The sequence below is a fragment of the Lontra canadensis genome, unplaced genomic scaffold, assembly GCF_010015895.1.
Source record: "Lontra canadensis isolate GAN:19392208 unplaced genomic scaffold, GSC_riverotter_1.0 scaffold55, whole genome shotgun sequence".
Taxonomy (NCBI): domain Eukaryota; kingdom Metazoa; phylum Chordata; class Mammalia; order Carnivora; family Mustelidae; genus Lontra; species Lontra canadensis.
In genome coordinates, this window is record NW_022631049.1 from 1,693,405 (window position 1) to 1,715,018 (window position 21,614).

A 21,614-nucleotide genomic window follows, 5' to 3' on the forward strand; every position below is an offset into this window, starting at 1 on the left:
AGGAAGACAAAAGGAGGCTAATAGGTTATTTAACCAGCCATGGGGAAAAGAATACCAGGACATCTACTGTCCCATATTCAAGGTAGAAATAGGAGGGAGCTTAGAAGGAGTTTATCCCTGGAAGTTCATACCAATTTGTGTCAATTAGAAATCTCTAGACTTGACTAGTTTCATATTCAGGTCGTACTCAGTGTTTCTTCTTTTCCTCTTACTTCCTGGCATTTGCTGACTAGCTACCATGTGCTGACTGTTCTAATTGCTGAGGAAACAGCCATGAACAACGCGTTTTACATGCCTACCAGGAGTTGAGGACAGCAGCTGTTTTATTTATCATTTTACCCCTGCTATCAACATAGCTTTGCATATGTCAGACAATCAACAAATGGTCATAAAATGGATAAAATAAAAATTTAAAGACATTCTCAAATAATTGTGGGTATATGCCAAGATTTAGTTATACAGGTGTTCATCATTTACTTAAAATTGAGAAAGGTTAGGAACAACCTTATGTCTGACAACAAGGGATTGTGTAAATAAATAATATTACAGTTTTTACTGAGAATGATATATAGGCATTTAAATGATATTGCAGAGGACTATGTGATAATACATATAGATGTTTATGATGCACTGAGTAGAAAAAAGAGTTAAAATAAGACTATGATTTATTTGCTTTCTTAAAGTTATACACATATAAACTGTACACACATAGAATTGAAGAATGGAAGAAGAAGAATACTGGGTAATGGGATTATGTATTAATTTCCTTTCTTTGCTTTTTTTGGTGAACCTGTATTCTCTAAATTTTCTTCAGTGAACATTTATTTGTTCTAAGATTAAAAAGTTACATAAAAAATGTACACTAGGACATCTAGAACAATGGCCCAAGAAGTACATAATAGAACTGGATCAGGAATAGAAGATGATCATGTTATCCCCAATCCAAAATCTTTCAGTGTCTTACTACTAATTACTACTCTGTAAACAGTATTAAAAGATACCATGCAGTCAGTACAAAGCTGAAAACTTCAGGTAAGTCTTTTTTGCATAGATGATTTGTAGTTCATAGGGTATGTTCCCAGAGTCTCTATATTAAATTGGTTGTTTGGAACTTAGAACACATTTCTAAATAAACATCTGTAAGTACTATAGATGGTGGGTACGATTCTAGGGTCAACAAACAAACCAACCTTAATTGGCTCAAAATGTTACTAGTGTATTGCTGAATTACTCTTTAGTACTAGCCTGAATTATGGAAGCAAAATGGAAGACTGAAGAAAAAATGCTGAAATGTAAAGTATTTGCTTATGACACCTTCCCACCTACCTTTCTTTAGTCTTTTCCTGCTGCCAAATGTACTTCTTGCTAGACCCTCAGTATCTTGCTATGTTAAAGTTCTGATGTGGTCTTGCTTAGTTAGAGTTTTCCCTCTGCCAAAGAAATTCAAGTTCTTCTTCTTCTTCTTTTTTTTTTTTTTTAAAGATTTTTCTTTATTTCCGAGAGAGTGAGAGTGAGAGAAAGAGAGAGAGAGAGAGCGCGAGCGTGCACGCAAGCACAGAAAGAGAGGGAGAAGCAGACTCCCTCCTGAGCAGGGAGCCCAATGTGGGGCTCTATTCCAAGACCCTGAGATTGACCTGAGCCAAAGGCAGACACTTGACAGACTGAGCCACCCAGGTGCCCCTAAAGAACTCCAAGTTCTAAGTGATTTGCTTCTGTTCATTCAGGACAGAGGATTTATCCTGATGTTGGATGTCGGGTTTAAACTCATTCACATTAACATGCAAACAACCCTTTCTCAGGTAGAATGCTCTTTAACACAATTGGATCTTTAAATATTAGATTATCAGAAAATATAGCAAAGTGAATAGAACACATTTAGCCAGGGTATGGGTTATTTTGGCTTAATAAAACATGTGTCCTAAATAGGCTGTAACTGCAAGGTCAGGGAACAAGGAGATTAATGGCACCACTTAAGTGTTCTTGTTCTTCCTGCCTTCTCCCATTTCACTTCTCAAGATGTTTTTTTCTCCCTTCTTTTCTCTTAAAGTGGTGGCAAAGAAGCTTTATATGTTGAATAGAGAAAAGGTAAGAATAGGGGTGGCCATTTGTGAATCTAGGTCATTTGTAAATGGAGTAATGTAGGCCTGACTACCAAACTGTCATATATTCACATGTGTGCACGTTCTTTTCCCCTCTTTTCTCTCTCCTTCATACCCTCACCCTCCTAGAAGATCTATGAACTTGGTATAACAAATTACCCGAAAGTAATAAATGCTGCAAAAGCAGCCCCAGCAGCTCTGGGAAGAAAGGTAAAGGAAGAGATTATATCAGGAAGACCATAATAAATCCTACCATTTTCCCCATTTCTATATCATTTAAAGATTTGGACTCTGCAACTCAAGTCCTTATAATTCATTTGTCAATATGTAATTCACAATTTAAATTAAAATTTCCTCTCTGGCATCTGAAATGTTCATAGCTACTGTTTACTAAGGGGTTTTATTCATTATAAATGGAGATAGCCTATTTAGTTTATTAACTTTAATATTAACGAAATGTGGATGTTAACTCCAGTTAAAAGAGTAGGATGGTAGTGCAAGAGACGAAAGGATCCTGGAATTAAGATGGGCTTGGGTTGCAATGTTCATAGCAGCAATGGCCACAATCACCAAACAGTGGAAAGAACCAAGATGCCCTTCAATGGATGAATGGATAAAGAAGATATGGTTCATATATACAATGGAGTATTATGCCTCCATCAGAAAGGATGAATACCCAACTTTTACATCAACATGGATGGGACTGGAGGAGATTATGCTGAGTGAAATAAATCAAGCAGAGAAAGTCAATTATCATATGGTTTCACTTACTTGTGGAGCATAAGGAATAACACGGAGACACTGGGAGATGGAGAGGAGGAGATGGGGGAAATCAGAGGGGGAGACAAACCATGAGAGACTGTGGACTCTGACAAACTGAGGGTTTTGGAGGGGAGGGGGTGGGGGTTGGGTAAGCCTGGTGGTGGGTATTAAGGAGGGCACGTATTCTATGGAGCACTGGGTGTGGTGCATAAATTTTGGAACACTGAAAAAAAAGTTAAATTAAAAAAAAGATGGGCCTGCATTGAACTGCTTACTCTGCCTTCTACTAGCTGCATGACCCTGAATAGGTTGATTTTCATAAGTATCATTATCTCCAAAATGGGGATTAAAAGATAGTTATCTGGCTCTGTTGTTTCAAGATGCTTAAATAAGATACATGTGTACACATATATGTGCAGCACTATACTACATTCTTTAATGTATGTATGTATGTATGTATCTGTCTATCTATCTATCCATCTATCGATATAATGGGTATTCAATAAAGACTGACATGTTTGCAGTAAGGAGACTGGAGATTGGTGATTGGGAGGAAAGAGAGGAGTGGATCAGAACTGAAAACTTCTTTGTAGTTCTTACTAATAACTGTCTTATTTATTATCTCTGTAGTACCATAGACTGGTACAATACCTGACAGAGCATAACTGTTTGTAAAAGTTTGTTGAATTATTAGAGTTTGCTTATCCATATATGATAAAACCCCAATTCTGCCATAGGTATAGAATATGCATGTTAGAAATATAGCAGAATAGAGGGTGAGTTAGAGGGAACAAGACTTGAGGCATGGAGACAAGTTAAGATGCTAGTCACACATGTCTAGATAAAAAATAAATGGAGCCCTGAACTAAGCCAGGATGGCAAGAAGGAAGAGATGGGAATGTAGAGAAGAAATACCAAGGAGGGAAAGTCTATAGGACTTAAATATAGAGTGAGTGGAAGACAGGAGCTGTGACAACTCTTGTTCAGGTTTCTTCTGGCTTGGGTGACTAGCTGGTGGCAGTCATTGAGAAAGAAGAATGAAAGGAGAGGGAACAGAGCAGTAGTGGGGAGGGGCAGTGAGAGAGGTCGGGGATAGTAAACTTAGTTTTGGACAAGCCGAGTTTGCAGTGCCTACTGAACTTAAAAGAAAATGCACCTAGTGAGCAGGTGGGTCTAGGCATGGAGCTCAAGACAGAGATAAGACCTGGGAGTCATTAGCATAAGGAATTAGGAGGACAGAAAGCCAAGACTGAGCCATGGTGACCCCTAAATTTAGGGACCGAGCAAAGGAAGAGGAGCTACAAAAACCAAGAAAAGATAGACCACAAATGGAACATGAAGAAATGGAAATGGTATATTGCTAGACAGGGATGTAAAATTGTGGTAGAGAGACCTAATAGCTAGGTTTTGTAGGTATTTTATTTGTGTTTATAGTCACATATCATTTTGATGAGGCTTTATAATCCAGATGAAGAGAAATCAACATTGACACTCTTCTGTTCCATGTAATAGCCTTTATAATGTCTTTTGATTTAATCTTTTTTTTTTGAGAAAATTCTACTTCTAAATGTGCATTTAAGCACTTGAACTTCCCAAAACATTCTTATTACTAGTCTATAGTTTCTAGTACATTTCTAGTACATGTAATTTCAAAAGCAAGACCTATTTTCAGCTTTGTATCTTTAACAGCCTTTGTCTTAAAATCCATAGTAGATGCATGATTAAATTGACAAAATCCTTGTTATTTCCTTTGATCCATGGACCAGCTGCTTGGTATCCTTAGGAGTTTGTTAGAAATGCAATATCTTGGCCTACCCCACATTTGCTAAATCAGAACCAGCATTTTAAATAAGATCTTCAGTTGATTCTCATAGGTACACAACACATACTTCCTGACTGAATAATTAATAAACAAATTGTATTATTCTTATTTCTAGGCCATTTCCAACTTTAACCCATGTGATACACCTTGTTCAAATTATCTTTCTAAAATAACGGTTATTATGTCAATTCTATCTTTAAAAGTTTAAAATTTAAGTGAGTTGGGTAGTTCTGCTTGGATTGCAAAGCCTTTCAAAATTTGACCTTAAATTTCTACCTAATTGGGATGCCTGGGTGGTTTAGTCGGTTAAGTATCTGCCTTCAGCTCAGATCACCATCCAGGGTCCTGGGATTGAGTCCCACATCTGGCTACTTGATCAGCAGGGAGCCTGCTTCTCCCTCTGCCTGACACTCTCCTATCTGTGCTCTCTGTCTCTCTGGCAAATAAATAAATAAAATAAAAAATTTCTACCAAATTCACCTCCCTAACCCTTCTACCTGAACCTTCTGTTGTAATCAGTCTGGCCTGACCTGAGTAGCTGTTTATTTCTACTTCTCTACTTTGTTTTCCTCTATTTTTTGTTCATTCCATGTTTCCTACTTGATCAACACACTCCCTTTTTCTAACTAGACAAATTCTATTCATCCTTCATGTTTTAACTAACATTGCACCTTTATAAAACTCTGACCATTCTAGCACATAGTGATGATTCTCTTCTGACCTATTTATAGTTATTATCTTGTCTTCATAATGATAGCAAAAAAATTATAGATTGTTAATTTCAAGACTTAGCTTCCATTTTCACCTCTGCCACTAACTTGTATAATGCTGGGCAAGTTCTCTTAACATCTCTGGGTTTCAAAATTTGTCTTTTTTAAAAAAACTACAGGAACCGCAAGAGTATTGTGTCCCACGTACTGTGAGAAACTGTCTTACAGAATGTATTTTAATATACACAAAATATCTGTAAGTGAATGCTTTAAGAATACTGTTATTAACTCTCAAGTATTTGAAGCACCCTTCTGGTAATCTTCACTATACTCTCTTTTTAAATAAAACGTACATAAACAAAGGCAAAATTTAGCCCAATTTTATCCAAATAAATTACAGAGTCTTAAATTTTATCTTCAATTTTAACATTTATCATTAATGTTAATCATGGTTGATGATAAGAGCTGAGAAGTAGAATCACAGAACTTAAAAACCAGACACCAATCTGTTTTTAAATACAAGAATAGGGCTCTTACTCCCTATTCTTAACTGTCATAGCTGAGCAGGGGTTCTGGCTTACTGACATTCTTGAGCTATTTCTCTTCCTGCTTTACACAAGGTGTAGTTTCTCCCATGACCCTCTTGCGCTGGAGAGCTTCACAGACAGGCTTCTGTATAACATTTACTTTCATTAGCAAAAGGCTGCGTAGGAACGAGAAGAATGAAGAGGGAGGCAACCTTCACAGAGTATCAACAGGCTGCAGATTAAATGTACCTTATTTCCTTTGCTAAACTCCCAGCATAGATTTCCATTAGAACAGTTACAAATTCTTTCCACCCACATTCCATCTCTGTATTCTAACCCTTTCCTCTGGGCCTCTTCCACACAGCACTGTAAGACTGAGAAAGTCTAGATTTGCATTGTTGTTAAAAATTGTTCTCAGTTTTATGGAAGATATTTCCATCTGAGAAAAGGATATATACTAGAGATTTGCATATTCTCAGAATTGCCTATATCTTGCTTATTGTTTTATTGTTCTTCATATGCTGTTTTCAAGGTACATTCTGGAGTTATATGTAATATCAATACTAATTATTAGTAAATGTCTACCAAAAATCAACAGACAAATATTAGCATATCAACATAAGAAGCTTTAAGTGGTGTACTGGCAGCATATATAGTATATCAAGTAAGGATTTTTTTATACAAAAATACAAAAATAGAAGGAGTGGACTTATAGGAGGAGTGGAATTATAGTCCAGAACAGCTTAAAGTAAAAAAGAAAAACAAACACAAACAACAAGCTCCTTTTACCTTATAATATTCCTTAGAGCTCATTAATTCACTTGAAGGCAGGGCCAGAGCCAGTTGTGGGTGGGGAAAAAATCCTACACGATCTGGTAAGTTGTTCTCTAGAGTTTTAGGACCTGCTCTGTGCTTTTGGAACTCTTGGGTTCCTCTTATCTTCTTTGGGACGTTAATTTTTTCCTCTTTAAAGGTTTATCTACATCAGGATAACTTTTAGGTTTATATGAAAGTACAGGTTATTGGTTAGACCCAAATTCAAATAATTACCTCCTACCTTTTTTTCCAGTGGGTTCTTTTTAATGCCTTCCAAGGGCTAGGGAGCCTCGGTCAGGGTGATACTAAGTGGCCTGTGACACTGTCTTCACCAGCGTGGGTCCTAAGCTGGCTGGCTACTTAGCTATGGGCTTCTCTAGAACTAAGCATCCAGGTAAATACAAATGGTGAAGATTTTAAAAACATTGACATTTGAAAGTCTGTCTAACAGCTTCTATTCCAATATCCTCAGAGAAAGAAAAAAAACAAGGAAGAAAGAAGGGAACTTTAAAAAGTGAAGGGACATAAAAGTTACTCCCTTTTATGTTATTGGTAGGATGCTGTGTCCAAGGTTTGAATTATGTTGTGCCCAGGTTGAGCTTAAACTGGGATACAGGTGTAGAGCAAACCTTGTAAACTGATAAGGCAGAGCCTCTTCAAAAGCACATTTGCTGGGAAATTCCTACCTTGGCCTAGGGAAGAAGGATCCAGACATAATGAGCTTTAATCAGTTACAAGGTGGTGATAAAGGAAAGGGGCAATTATGGGGGACAGATACATCATGCTGTCTGTTACTCAGATTGTCTCCCAGCTCTGTCTCCACCAGGCTGGATGTCTGAGTATTACTAAAAGCAGGTCTGTCTCTTGTGAACTGGAAATCCTGGTGAGAGAGGGCTGAGTAGCAGTGTCACAAGGTAGTGTGCTCAGAAAGAGCAGACTTGCTCTTGATCACATGTGAAAATCTGTTGGAAGTTCATAGAAATCCTTGAGGAATTTAGCAGAGGGCTGAGTTAATTTAGAATATGGGGCAATATACTCTTAGAGATGGGCAATTCTAGTCAATGTGCCTCCGTTTGTACTTACAAGTGGGTGAAGGCTAGAGAAATCTGAGTTACATAAGATACCAAAAAATCAATATAAAAGTCCTAGAAAACAATTGTACTTAAACTTCAGAGGAGCAGTTAGCGTGAATTTTAACATTCTTTATCTTCTTACTCATGTCTTTCCTGCCTTTCTTGAAACAAGTGAATGTTAATAGGAATAATATCATCACTATTAATTCCATCAAAATAAAGCCAATGCTATCAAAAAAGGTCCTTGGAAACTTAACATACCCATAGGAGAGTAAAAATATACTATGTAATAGACATTCCAGGATGATGTCTGTCCCAAAGGACATAAACACGGTCATTATTCTTTGGCTTTTGAAGAATGAGATTAGTGAAAATTACAGTATTAAATTTCTGTCTCTTTAGCAACAATCCCACCTAGTTAGTACTCCCAAACTTCAAATATGTACAACAATAACTTCCAAATAAAACCCAATACTTACTTGTCTCCCACAATTCCCAAGTTGATTGTGGGGTAACCATGTTCCTGAATTGTTGCTAAGAGGGTTGAACGATTGCTGTCTCGAATCTTTCCTGGTAAAAGGTCATCTTCAGGATTTAGCAGCTACAAAGCCAAAAAAACCACCACAAATTATTCTCTTAGGATAATGTTGTCTATGGTTAAAGGAAAAGAAATAGATCTAGTAAGTAGAGTTTACCTTATCTAACACCTACTACAGTATCTGGCACATAGAAAATACATGCCCAAGGGATCTCCGAATAAATATTGAGAGTATAGGAGATTGAAAAAAACATTCTTCCAGAATTAAAAAGCATGCAGAAATTTAAATGGTGACTAAACATCAGGCCAAATATCACACCTGCTTTGGCTACAGTTTGACAATAGTGCTCTGTAGAGATTGGCCTTCTCAGTGGTTGCTCACCAGGCTAAACCAAATAAAACAACTTCCTTTTTCCCTCCCAATATTATTTTCCAGTTTGTCTTTCACTGATAACATCTGAGGTAGAGACTGTGTGACATGATATTCTCAAGTATGAAGAGAATGATTGTTAATATTTTGATTCAAGCTTTTGGATCTCTTCTGAAGTGAGATCAACACTACCAAAGAATTTAAACTTATTTGAAGGAGAGGGAGATAGGTATCTTGTCTCTTTATTAGCAAATTTAAGCAAGTAATACTTAACTGGACATATGCACAATTATTCCATGACTCTGAATTGAGTCATTCTTTAGAAATTTAATATCCAGCATTATATGTCTATGAAAAAAAATTATTAGAAGCTTACTCTATGTTAGATTGTTTCAGTGAGACAGTGTGGTACAGTAGGAAGAGCTTAGGATTCAGATAAGATTGAAATTGAAGTTACCCAAACACATTATGCCTAATGTTCTCGATTATAACATATAATACTAATAACTACCTTGAATAGTAGTTGTTAGGATTGACTGAGGTAATGAACACTTAATTAATATGGGTATATATATAATAAATATGATTCTCTTCTAAATAGCACATTTTACCCCAATCGTTCTTATATATTTCCAGATGCTAGTACAGAAAGAATGTCTATAGTGTGAATATAGATTTAGATTAGATTATAAAATACTTATGAGTAGGGGTCCTTAACACATGCAGACACACCAACATACAACTTTAATTTATACATCAATTTCAAGATGGACTTTGATTTCAGAAATACAAAATGAAAAAAAAGTACATCTTGGAAGTGAGGAAATCTGTACTATTATCTTAGGAGGTTGAAGACAAGCATGCACAGATACTTAGGCTGTTAATATGACCAATTCTCAGGGCTTCATATCTCAGTTTTCCCAAACAATAACCTCTAGCCCCTTCAATCTTCCTTCTGACTCAGTGGTGATACCATGTGGCAGGACCTTTGGCTTTATGCTGGAAAAGTAGTAGCTTTGCAACCAGCTGTCCCCTTAAAATAGCTAGAGGAAAAACTCTAATCATCTTATTCAGTGTCACCTGGGAGTCTTCCCTTCAAATACTGCATTAATTTAACTTAATCAGATGCCAGGTGACATTGCAACCCACTTTCATCCTTAGTCACTGACAGAGCTTAGAAAATTGCTACTGCAGTGCTAATATAGATTAATTTTCTGATCTTAATTAACACACAGTTATTGAAGTCATTATAATTTTATAAAGGTGAAGGCTTACAGCTCTTTAACTCCATTAATTAGACAAGTTGCTTCAGAAAGAAAACTGTGTGGTTATATAATTTTTTTTTTTTCACAGAAGGGTACTGACCACCAACAAAATAAAAGTTCTGGTTATTAGAGTGTTTTCTTTGCCATTCACATTCCTTTCTGTTTTTGCTGCAAACAGTTCTAGAAATAACAGAACAATTAAAGATTATTGGAGTACTAGTTACTTAACGATAAAATTGACATAATGATATAATACCTGGTTAAATGAGGGTGCGGGATTTACAGTGTATTTTAAGTATTTTCAAAGAAAACAAACACCTGAATGGAAGTGTAAATCCAAATATAGAATAAATTCATAGTATTTCCTTTTAAAACTTAATCTTGTTTTCTGGTATCCTATACTTCTGGTCATCTTTGGAACCATGCCTGGAACTTGTCACAGTTAAAATACAAAAGAAAGAAAAATACAAAGTAAAAAAAACCAAAAACAAAACCAAAACACATAACTCATTATCTCCATACCTTATTACTTTCTTGTCTACCATATATTAAATTTCAATTTCTTGTTTTTGTTCTTATCAATGGTACCACTGTATTCCCAGCTTTCACACATTAAACATTTGACTCTTTCCCTTTGTAGTCCACTATCTTCCCAAAGATTACAATCCGTAAGAACATCTTAATATATCTCCTCCTTGAATCTATGTTTTTAGTCACACTCTTACCAAGTCCCCCCATTCAATATGTTTGAATGTTTTCAAATCCTTGTAATTGGCTATCATGCCTACACTACAAAGTCTTTCTGAGAAATAAAACAGAAACATCTATTTGCAAAACTGTACCATTATTTGCATAATAGATAAACTGTACCAAACCATGATATGTAACTCAAGCAACCATGTTAAGTCAAACTGTTTTAACACAAACTTGTTTAGACATATGCTCCAAGACCATGCACAAACAGACCATTATAACACCACATGGACTCATGTGCTCCAAAGATAAGACTGTTTCAGCAACTTACCTATTTTACAAATCTGATCAGTCTCTACCTAGACCTTACTTATTACCTACCTTAACACCCTCCATCCCCGGCCTCATTCTCATGACCAAACTCAGTTCTCAAACTCCTGTAATTGTCCTTCTGTAATCTCCTCCTTCTGGGACACTACTGGGACTGTGCTACAGTGATAATCTCCCTTGCTCAGAAATGGTGATATACACCACTTTGTATGATCAACAGGTTTCCCTGGTGGTCACTGTATTAAGAACCGTCCCTTCTTTCTTTCCTTCCTTCCTTCCTTCCTTCCTTCCTTCCTTCTTTCCTTCCTTCCTTCCTTCCTCCTTCCTTCCTTCCTCTCTCCCTCCCTCCCTTTTTTTTCAGCAAATAAACTTGTTTAATGAAATCAACATTTTCCAAAATAACTTGAACATAGAACCCACTTAAAAAAAAAAAATCACCCCTTAGCTTGAAGAATCAGTGTTCTATGGAACAATTTTGAGAAATAGGGATCTAGGGCATTGTTTATCTGATGCATGACTGTCCTATCCAACTCTCTAGCAGGAACTCACTAGTATTAAGACTTTCATAGTCACGTAGATCCTACCAAGACTTAGGCAAGATCACTTTCTACCAGTATTCCCGTATTGGTTATATTGCATTTCAGGGAGGTCTCTTGAGTCTCTTTGCTCTGGAGATTCTTTGTCTATGATGGTAAGTCTAGCACTTTCTTAAGGCCTAATCTTTTTTTGTTGAGCTTCCAAAGCTAGCTGATATTACTATTGTTTGTTGTACGAATAAGGTTCCGAGGACTTTCTGGTTATCTGATCCAATTTGTATAAATTTTTGTTTTCCTTGTGTAGGTGCTAAAGCACTGATTTAATACTAATCTTATTTGTCAGCAAAAAAAGATGTAATTTATTTGGCTACATTACTGTGTAGAAGTAAAAACTTCTTTGTATGTTTGAGAAACTGGCTTTGGAAGTGATATATTCTCTACCCTTCCCACTGATTTTTAGGGTCAGCTGTTAGGGATTCAACTTTAGTGCTAAGGACTTAAGACATAATACGTAAGCAATATTTTCCCTTTTGACTGACCTCAGCTAATGAATTCATGGGTTCATCTAGTAATAAACTTGTGCCACCTCCTGAAATAACTCTGGCTTGTTTTATTTTTCTTGCATTTATCTTTCTAAAAAGTATAAATTCGGGGTGCCTGGGTGGCTGGATCAGATCTTAATCTCACAGTCATGAGTTTGAACCCCACACTGGGCTCTATATTGGTGTGGAGCCTACTTAAAAATAAATAAATAAATAGCACAAATTCATCAAGAACAATTTGGAATTCCAGTGGTCATTTTGGAGTACATATGACACGACCACATTTATTCACCCAAAAGCACGTTGAGAACAAAGGGGAATACAATAATGAATATTGAATGCCAATTAGCATTTTTATTGTTATGCCAAGATTCAAAATGAAGTTTAAATAAAAATGTAAAAGATTAAAAAATTTTTTAAAAAGATTTTATTTACTTTAGACAGAAATCACAAGTAGGCAGAGAGGCAGGCAGAGAGAGAGAGAAGCAGGCTCCCTGCTGAGCAGAGAGCCCGATGCGGGGCTCAATCCCAGGACCCTGGGATCATGACCCGAGCCGAAGGCAGAGGCTTTAACCCACTGAGCTACCCAGGCGCCCCAAAAAATTAAACATTTTTTTGTTTGGTGTGCCTGGGTGGCTCAGTGGGTTAAGCCTCTGCCTTCGGCTTGGGTCATGATCCCAGGGTCCTGGGACTGAACCCCGCATCGGGCTCTCTGCTCAGCAGGGAGCCTGCTTCTTTCACTCTCTCTGCTTGCCTCTCTGCCTACTTGTGATCTCTGCCAAATTAATAAATAAAATCTTAAAATTTTTTTTTTCTTTGTTCAACCCTCCTGAGGAGGTTTTCTACCTCCTTTCTACCTCCTTTCTAAAAGAGAAATCATTTAGTTTAGATTCAAAGGGGCACGTGTACCCCAATGTTTATAGCAGCAACGTCCACAATAACCAAACTATGGAAAGAGCCGAGATGTCCATCAACAGAAGAATGGATAAAGAAGATGTGGTATATACATACGATGGAATACTATGTAGCCATCAAAAATGGAAATCTTGCCATTGCAACAATGTGGATGGAACTAGAGGGTCTTATGCTAAGCAAAATAAGTCAATCAGAGAAAGACAATTACCACATGTTCTCACTGATATAAGGAATTTGAGAAACAAGACAGAGGATCATAGGGGAAGGGAAGAAAAAAATGAAACAAGATGAAACCAGGGAGGGAGACAAACCATAAGAAACTTTTAATCTCAGGAAACAAACTGAGGATTGCTGGAGTGGAGGGAAGTGGGAAGGATGGGATGGCTGAGTGATGGACATTGGGGAGGGTATGTGCTATGGTGAGCACTGTGAATTGTGTAAGACTGATGAATCACAGACCTGTGCCCCTGAAAAAAATAATACATTATATGTTAATTCAAAAAACTATTAAAAAAAAAAGGAAAGAAACATCCTTCTTTGTTTCTGTTCTTCAGGGATTTAATCCTATGGTCTTGATTGAATTACCAAAGGTCCTAGGATTGGTTATAATGGCTAACTTTCCCTTTTTTATGTTAAGAAATGGGTTTGTCTGCATCTAAGACCTTTTCCCTATTTGCAAAGGGAAGAAAATTAGACTTTTATAGTGGTCGATAACTCTTTCCATATCCCTTGCAAGCAACTCCCTTATAAATTCCTACTTTTATTTCTCCCTTTTCTAGAAAACTCAATTCACTAAACTGATCAAAAACCAATTCTTAGTCATTATGGACACACCTTAGAAATACTCAGGTTAAAAAAAAATACTCAGTCCAGATAAACAGATCTAACACAAAGAGAGGGGAGGAATTATAAGCTCTAACGGAGATGTTTTTACTCTAAATAGCTTTTGATTAAACTCTGGGAAAAAAATTTTTAATTCAGAGTTAAATTACCTTGGTTGCTGGGTTGTAAGAAAGAAAAAAGAATATTCAGACCTTTCAAACATAATTTAAGAATTTGGTTTATAACTACAGAGGTCTACAAATTGCATTTGAAAAAAGTCCACATTCCACTACGATGACTTTTGTACAAATTAGACTGATTTTAGATTTATTTATTTATTTATTTATTTGATAGAGATTACAAGTAGTCAGAGAGGCAGGCAGGGAGAGAGGAGGAAGCAGGCTCCCCACTGAGCAGAGAGTGGGGCTCGATGTGGGGCTCGATCCCAGGACCCTGACACCATGACCTGAGCCGAAGGCAGAGGCTTTAACCCACTGAGCCACCCAGGCGCCCCAATTAGACTGATTTTAAAATCTCGCTTTAAAAACTGTCCTGCCTTTAATAGCATGTAAGAAATTATACTAGAATAATACACTAGTTTAATTTTAATCTTCTAAATTTCCTTTCCTGGTTTTGATACAAGATAGCAAAATTTATGTTCATTTAAATCTGAGAATTGTCCTGACTTTAACAGCATGTAAGAAATGATACAAGAATAATATTCTAGTTTAATTTTAATTTTCCTCAATTTCCTTTCCTGGTTTTGCTACAAGACAGCAAAAGTTCTGTTCATCTAAATCTGAGAATGATGATATGGAATGTGTCTGTGTAAAGAGGCTGACAAGGTCCAAGACATGCTACCCCAAAATATGGCAACTGTTATACTGGATGTTTAAAGCTGAAGGAATTTGAGAAATAGCCTGTGTAGGAAGGACTTTCAGGCCTTCCTCTTAAATAGGTCATAAAACCCTCATGTGAGAGGTGCCTTTCCTATGCCTGGAAGAAAGGAGCATTCTTATCTCTGAAGATGAAGGGACTCAGAGGAATCTGAATGAAAAAGCCTTACTGTTTCCCTCAGTTTACTACACTTTCCTCATACCGTTTGTCCTATTATCTTTTTCCACAACTTTCCACTCCTCCTCAAACCCAATATAAAAAGGCTCATGTTTAACATTTCTTCAGGTCTTCACTTTCTTATGAAGGCTCTTATGTATACAAAACTTATATTAAATAAACGTGTATGCCTTTTCTCTTGCTAATCTGGTCTTTTGTTATAGGGGTAACAAAATGCAGAACTTGAGACATTAAAAGGGAGGAGGAAAAAATGTATTTTTCCTCCCCTACAAAGTGAATTCCTTTTTTTTTTTTTAAAGATTTATTTATTTATTTTAGAGAGAGAGAGAGAGAGAGAGAGAGAGAGCGCAAGTATGTGCAGGGAAGGGGAGAAGGGGGAGCAGGGTGAGAAGGAGAGTGAGAGAGAGAACCCAAGCAGACTCCCCACTAGCACGGGGGCAAATGTGGGGTTCAATCTCACTACTCTGATATCACGACCTGAGCCAAAATTAAGAGTCAGACACTTAACTGAGCCACCCAGCTGCACCAATAAATAAATCTGTAAAGAAAAATTGTTTTAATATCAGCTCATTCAGAACTGTAATTATATATTCACAGAAAATTATACAAATAGTACAGAGAGGTCCCCTGTACTCTTCACCCAGTTTCCCCAATGGTTACATTTTATGTAACTATAGAATAATATTAAAATCAGGAAATGACATTGGTATAAGGTATATGTATACTTCTTTGCCACCTTACCACATATGTAGATTTGTGTTAACCTGCCACCTTACATCAAGATACAGAACTCAAAGATCTATCCCCCATGCTGTCCCATTATAGTCAGTCACATTCTCCCTCCTCTCCATCTCTAAATGGGAAGCACTAATATATTTCTCATCTTCACAATTTTGTCATTTCAGGAATGTTATATAAAAGGAATCATATAGTGTGTAACCTTTTAGGATTTTTTCCTCCCCACTCAGCATAATACCATTGAGATCCATCCAGGTTGCTGCATATAGCAACAGTTCATGTCTTTCTACTGCTGTCTCCAGTTTTGGGTATTACAAATAAAATAGACCACTTATATTTAATGTAATTATTGATATGTCAGGGCTTACATCTGCCATTTTATATTCTGGTTTTTTTTTTGTTGTTGTTCTTTTTTTGTTATTTTTTTTTTCTTTTTTATTTCCCCTTCCTCTGGAGTACTTAAATATTTTTTAGAATTCCACTTTGATTCACCTGTATTATTATTATTGTGTTTAAAGCTAGATTTATTTATTTATTTAGTTTGGAGAGACAGAACATGCACATGTGCAGGTGTGTGAGTGATGGGGGTGGGGCAGAGGTAGAGAGGGAATCTTAAAGCAGGCTCCTCACTGACTGCGAGCTGGACATGGTTCAATACCATGGTTCAAGCCAAAATCAAGAGCCAGCTGCTTAACTGACTGAGCCACTAAGGTGCCCCACACCTGTATTACTTTTGAGTGTATCTCTTGTAGATTTCTTTAGTAGTTGCAAATAAATATGGATGTTCATCACAGCATTGTCTATTTCAATGGTGAAAAATGGCAAACAAACTACTTACCTAATAATAGGGAATTGACTAAATTAATTATGAGACACCTATATAATAGTCTTACTGTCATTGCAAGATATTTGTGATATGCTGTTCAAGTAAAAAAAGAACATAATAGTATTATAGCACTGTCCCATTTTTACAAATATGTATTTACATAAGCATAGAAATAAGTCTGAATGACTTATGCTCATGGATTGAAAGAATAAATATTGTTAAAATGTCTACGCTACCCAGAGCAATCTACACATTCAATGCAATCCCTATCAAAATACCATGGACATTTTTCAAAGAGCTGGAACAAATAATCCTAAAATTTGTATGGAGCCAGAAAAGACCCTGAATAGTCAGAGGAATATTGAAAAAGAAAACCAAAGCTAGTGGCATCAAAATGCCGAATTTCAAACAACATAACATTAAAAAAAAAAAAGCTATAATCATTAAGACAGAATGATATGGGCACAAAAACAGACCCATAGATCAACAAAATAGAATAGAGAACCCAGAAATGGACCCTCAACTGTATGGTCAACTAATCTTTGATAAAGCAGGAAAGAATATCCAATGGAAAAAGGACAGTTTCTTCAGCAAATGGTGTTGGGAAAATTGGACAGCCACATGCAGAAGAATGAAACTGAACCATTTTCTTATACCATACACAAAAGTAGACTCAGAGTGGATTAAAGACCTAAATGTGAAACAGGAATCCATCAAATTCTAAGAGGAGAATACTGGCCTTTGACCTTGGCCACAGCAACTTTTTGCTAGACACATCTCCAAAGGCAAGGGAAACAAAAGCAAAAATGAACTACTGGGACTTCATCAGGATAAAAAGCTCTTGCATAGCAAAGGAAACAGTCAACAAAACTAAAAGGCAACCTATGGAATGGGAAAAGATATTTGCAAATGACAAATCTTGGATATAGATCCAAGATCTATAAAGAACTTATCAAACTCAACCCCTCAAAAGACAAAAAATCCAGTCAAGAAATGGGCAGAAGACATGAACAGATATTTCTGCAAAGGAGACATCCAAATGGCCAACAGACACAAGAAAAAATGCTGAATATCACTCAGCATCAGGGAAATGCAAATCTAAACCACAATGAGACACCACCTCATACCAGTCAGAATGGCTAAAATTAACGAGTCAGGAGACAACAAATGTTGGCGAGAATGCAGATTAAGGCAAACCCTCTTACACTGCTGATGGGAATGCAAACTAGTGCAGCCACTCTGGAAAACAGTATGGAGGCTCCTGAAAAAGTTAAAAATACCCTACGACCCAGCAACTGCACTACTAGGTATTTACCCCAAGGTGACAAATGCAGTGATCTGAAGGGGTACCTGCACCTCAACGTTTATAGCAGCAATGTCCAATGTCCACAGTAGCCAAACTGTGGATAAGAGCTGTGATGTCCATTGACAAATGAATGGATAAAGAAAATATTGTGTGTGTGTGTGTGTGTGTGTGTGTGTGTGTGTAATGAATATTACTCAGCCATCAGAAAGGATGAATACTTACCATTTACACTGTTGTGGATGAAAGTGGAGGGTATTATGCTGAGTAAAATAAGTCAATCAGAGAAAGACAATTATCATATGGCTTCACTCATATGTAGAGTATAAAAAAAGGTGCAGAGGGCCATAGGGTAAGGGAGGGAAAACAGAATAGAAAGAAATCAGAGAGGGATACAAACTATGAGAGACTCAACTATGGGAAACAAACTGAGGGTTGTTGGAGGGAAGATCGGTGGGGGGATGGGGTAATTGGGTGATGGGCATTGTGATATGGAGGGCACGTGGTATGATGAGTGCTGGATGTTATATACAACTCACGAATCATTGAACTCTACATCTGAATCTAATGATGTACTATATGTGGGCTAATTGAATTTAAATAAAAAAATTAAAAAATAAAAATGAGATAAAGAAAAAATAAAGACTATATAGAATGTATGAATGAAATATCTACTGAGGGAATGTGCTAGGAAACTGACAAGATAGTGACATCAGAATTACTGAGCAACTTTTAAGTACCACGTTGACATTAAATGGCAGAAATTTGTTGTGGGCCAGGTAATCACAGTTCTCTGAATTTTCTCAGTAATATTTGTCTGCTTGAGAGCAAAAATGGAGAAAGTAGAAGATCAGTTTAGTTATTAGCATAGTAAGCAAAGGAACAGATTAAAGGAGTGAGGCTGTCTAAAGAGCAACATTAAAGTGGTAAATCATGGTCTTTAATCTGGACAGGAAGTATGGTATAGCTAGAAGAAAGTAACAAAGGTAAAAACTACCTAACCTGAGAGGTTTCAGGGACTGTCACTGAAAAATAGAGAAATGAAATGTAAGGAATCTCCTGTGGGAAGCATTGTGGCACAGTGAGAGAAAAGTCATTACAGCCAGAAGACTTAGTAGTGAAATGAGGCTCCATCACTTACACAAAATAGATAGCACTGGGAAAATTGTTGTGTTTTTGAGCTTCAATTTTCTCTTACTTGAAATGAAGGCTAATTATACTACCCTCATAGTGTTGCTTTAATCATAAAGCTCATAGTGGTACTGGTCACAGTAGATACTCAACCTTCTGTTCTTTCTCTTATTAGTGAGGTTAAGTATTACAGTTTTATAATAGCAGCTGCTTGTGAAAGGCCCCAAACAGTATTATATGGAGATTTTAGAGAGATTTTATATAAATGAAGTTCAAACTTGTTTGTATAGGCGTCTGTTTTTGACAGTGGCCAAGAAAATGATAGAAGAGGTAATAAAATAAGCAAATACATAGTGGAGATGAATACATTTAATTCTGCATGTGTGTGTGTGCATGTGTGTATGTGATAGAAAGGGAGTATAAGGGATAGAGAGAGGATATTAAATGAATAAATATGAGTTATGGAATATGGCTGAAAGTGAGACAGTACCCCCAAAACTAGAAGACCCAACGCATACTAAAGAAATAATTATTGTTTAGACTTTGAGTAACCAGATAGCAAGCATACAGTCTTGACTCCCTGAATTAATGGCAGCTGGTTGACTTATGTCCAGTTTAAAGACCTTTAGGTCACCATCTAAAGTTTCAAGGATTGGGAAAGAGATGATATCATCAAGAGTCAAAATAAGAAAATAAAACTGAGAAACATAAAACAAAACAAAACAACATACCTGGGAAATATAAGTATTGGGGAAAGAAGAGGAAGATCCAGCTGCCTCCTAAGTGTAAAACTTATATCCCCTATCTTCTATTTATATGCATTGACTAGGTGACTTTATCTAGTCTCATGATTTAAAATACTGTGTATAGGCTGATAATTTCCAAATGTATATCTTTAGCTCTAATCTTTCTCCTGTGCTCCACACAATATGTTCAATTGCCTACTCAATATTTCTACTAGGATTTTTAATTAAGTATCTCAAACTTAACATGTCCAAAACAGAAGCCTGATTTCTGCTGCCCAATCTTTCTCACCTAAGTAATAACTACCCTTAGAATAGATCAAGTCAAAATCTTGGAGTTCATCTTGACTCCTCACTTTCTTTTATATTCTACTTTGAATTCACTAGTAAACCCCGTTGGCTTTAACTTCAGAATATATCCTGGATCTGATTATTTCTCATCATTTCCACTGCTACTACTCTGGTCCAAATCTCTTGCTGGACATTACATATCTTTCTAACTAGTCTCCCTGCTTTTTCCTTTTTCTCTCCATATATATATATGCCATGCCATACTGAAGCCAGAGTAAACATTTTTAAAAATTTAAGACATGTTATGTTTCATGTTATGCTTCCCTTCCTCAAACCTGGCTATTTAGAATAAAATGGTCTTGTTTCTGTTGTCTCCCTAACCTCACATCCTTTAACTTTGCTCCTTTCCCTCTATACTTCAGTTATAAACATGACAAGCATACCCCTTATCTCAGGATTTTTCTGTCTCTGTTGTTCCCTCTGCTTGGAACTCAGTTCCCCTTACATGGCACCACCCTCAATACCTTCAGACTTCCACTCTAATTTTATCTCTTCAGTGAGGCCTGATTACCCTTATATAAAATACTCTATCAGTCAGATCTGGAAAGGAAAACCAAATCCTCTAGGTATTTCAAATGAAGGGGAGTGGAAAAAAAAAGGATTGAATACAGGGAATTGGTTTCAAATGTTTTAGGAGGGCTGGAAAAACAAAAGGAGAAAGGTGTGTCTCCAAAGATCAGTAACTACAGGAAGTCACCACTGTCCCTAAAGCTGCTGGGATAAAGTGATGTTTACTGAGGATTGAGGAGCTTATACTACAGCTAACTTCTTCTTCTAAAATATTTTATTTATTTATTTGACAGAGGGAGAGATACAGTGAGAGAGGGAACACAAGCAGAGGGAGTGGGAGAGGGAGAGGGAGAAACAGGCTTCCTGCTGAGCAGGGACCCTGATGCAGGGCTGGACCCCAGGACCCCAGGATCATGACCTGAGCCGAAGGCAGATGCTTAACGACTGAGCCACCCAGGTGCCCTTACTTCTAATTTATTTCCAACTTCTAATATTGTGTTAATGCATCCCAATGGCAAAGCCTAACAGGACTACAGCTGGAAAGAGTCCAGGAAATTGGGTTTTCAGCCTTCTGGCTTTATTGTAAAGAGGAGAATATGAAAGGGGTGATGTAGGGTAGGTTTCAACAGGTAATATTTGGCATATACCTCTTCTACTACTAGTCTTTATCATCTTATCCTTAATTTTTCTTCATACCACTTACTGGTATTTTTTGTTCACCATCTCCCCTATCCTGCCTCCATTAGAATATAAATTCTGTAGGAACAGGGAATTTGTTTGTCTCGTTTGCTGCTATATCCTGAGCAGTCAGAACAGCGCCTGGCATCAGTATGGTAGCATACTAAATGGGGAAGGGTGTTGGAAATGGTTTGCCCTGCAGAGCATATTTTATCACTGACTTTGCTTAGAATAGCCAGTGCATGGTGATGATAAAAAGCAGAATGACTTATAGTAAGTTTTACTATTATTTTCTAATTTTCTACACACAGTGGATCCTCTTATGTGAGGGTAAAGGGTTTACAAAACCCTTTACCATCTCTAAGGACAAATTTGAGATTCGGTTCACTTTCTAGCTCTGTTCCCCGGAAATTTGATAAAGACGAAATGTCAGCTTGTTA

At 36.8% G+C, this 21,614-nt stretch overlaps 1 protein-coding gene across 11 annotated transcripts in view; it reads right to left on the reverse strand.

Moving 5' to 3' along the window:
- Nucleotides 1-21,614, reverse strand: part of GPHN (gephyrin) — a 620,897-nt gene that overhangs the window by 44,554 nt on the left and 554,729 nt on the right. For all 11 annotated transcript variants that reach the window (XM_032875167.1, XM_032875168.1, XM_032875169.1 and 8 more), the window contains one exon: nucleotides 8,289-8,410. In XM_032875167.1, the coding sequence (XP_032731058.1) occupies nucleotides 8,289-8,410 (122 nt within the window). The remainder of the gene's footprint in view (nucleotides 1-8,288; nucleotides 8,411-21,614) is intronic.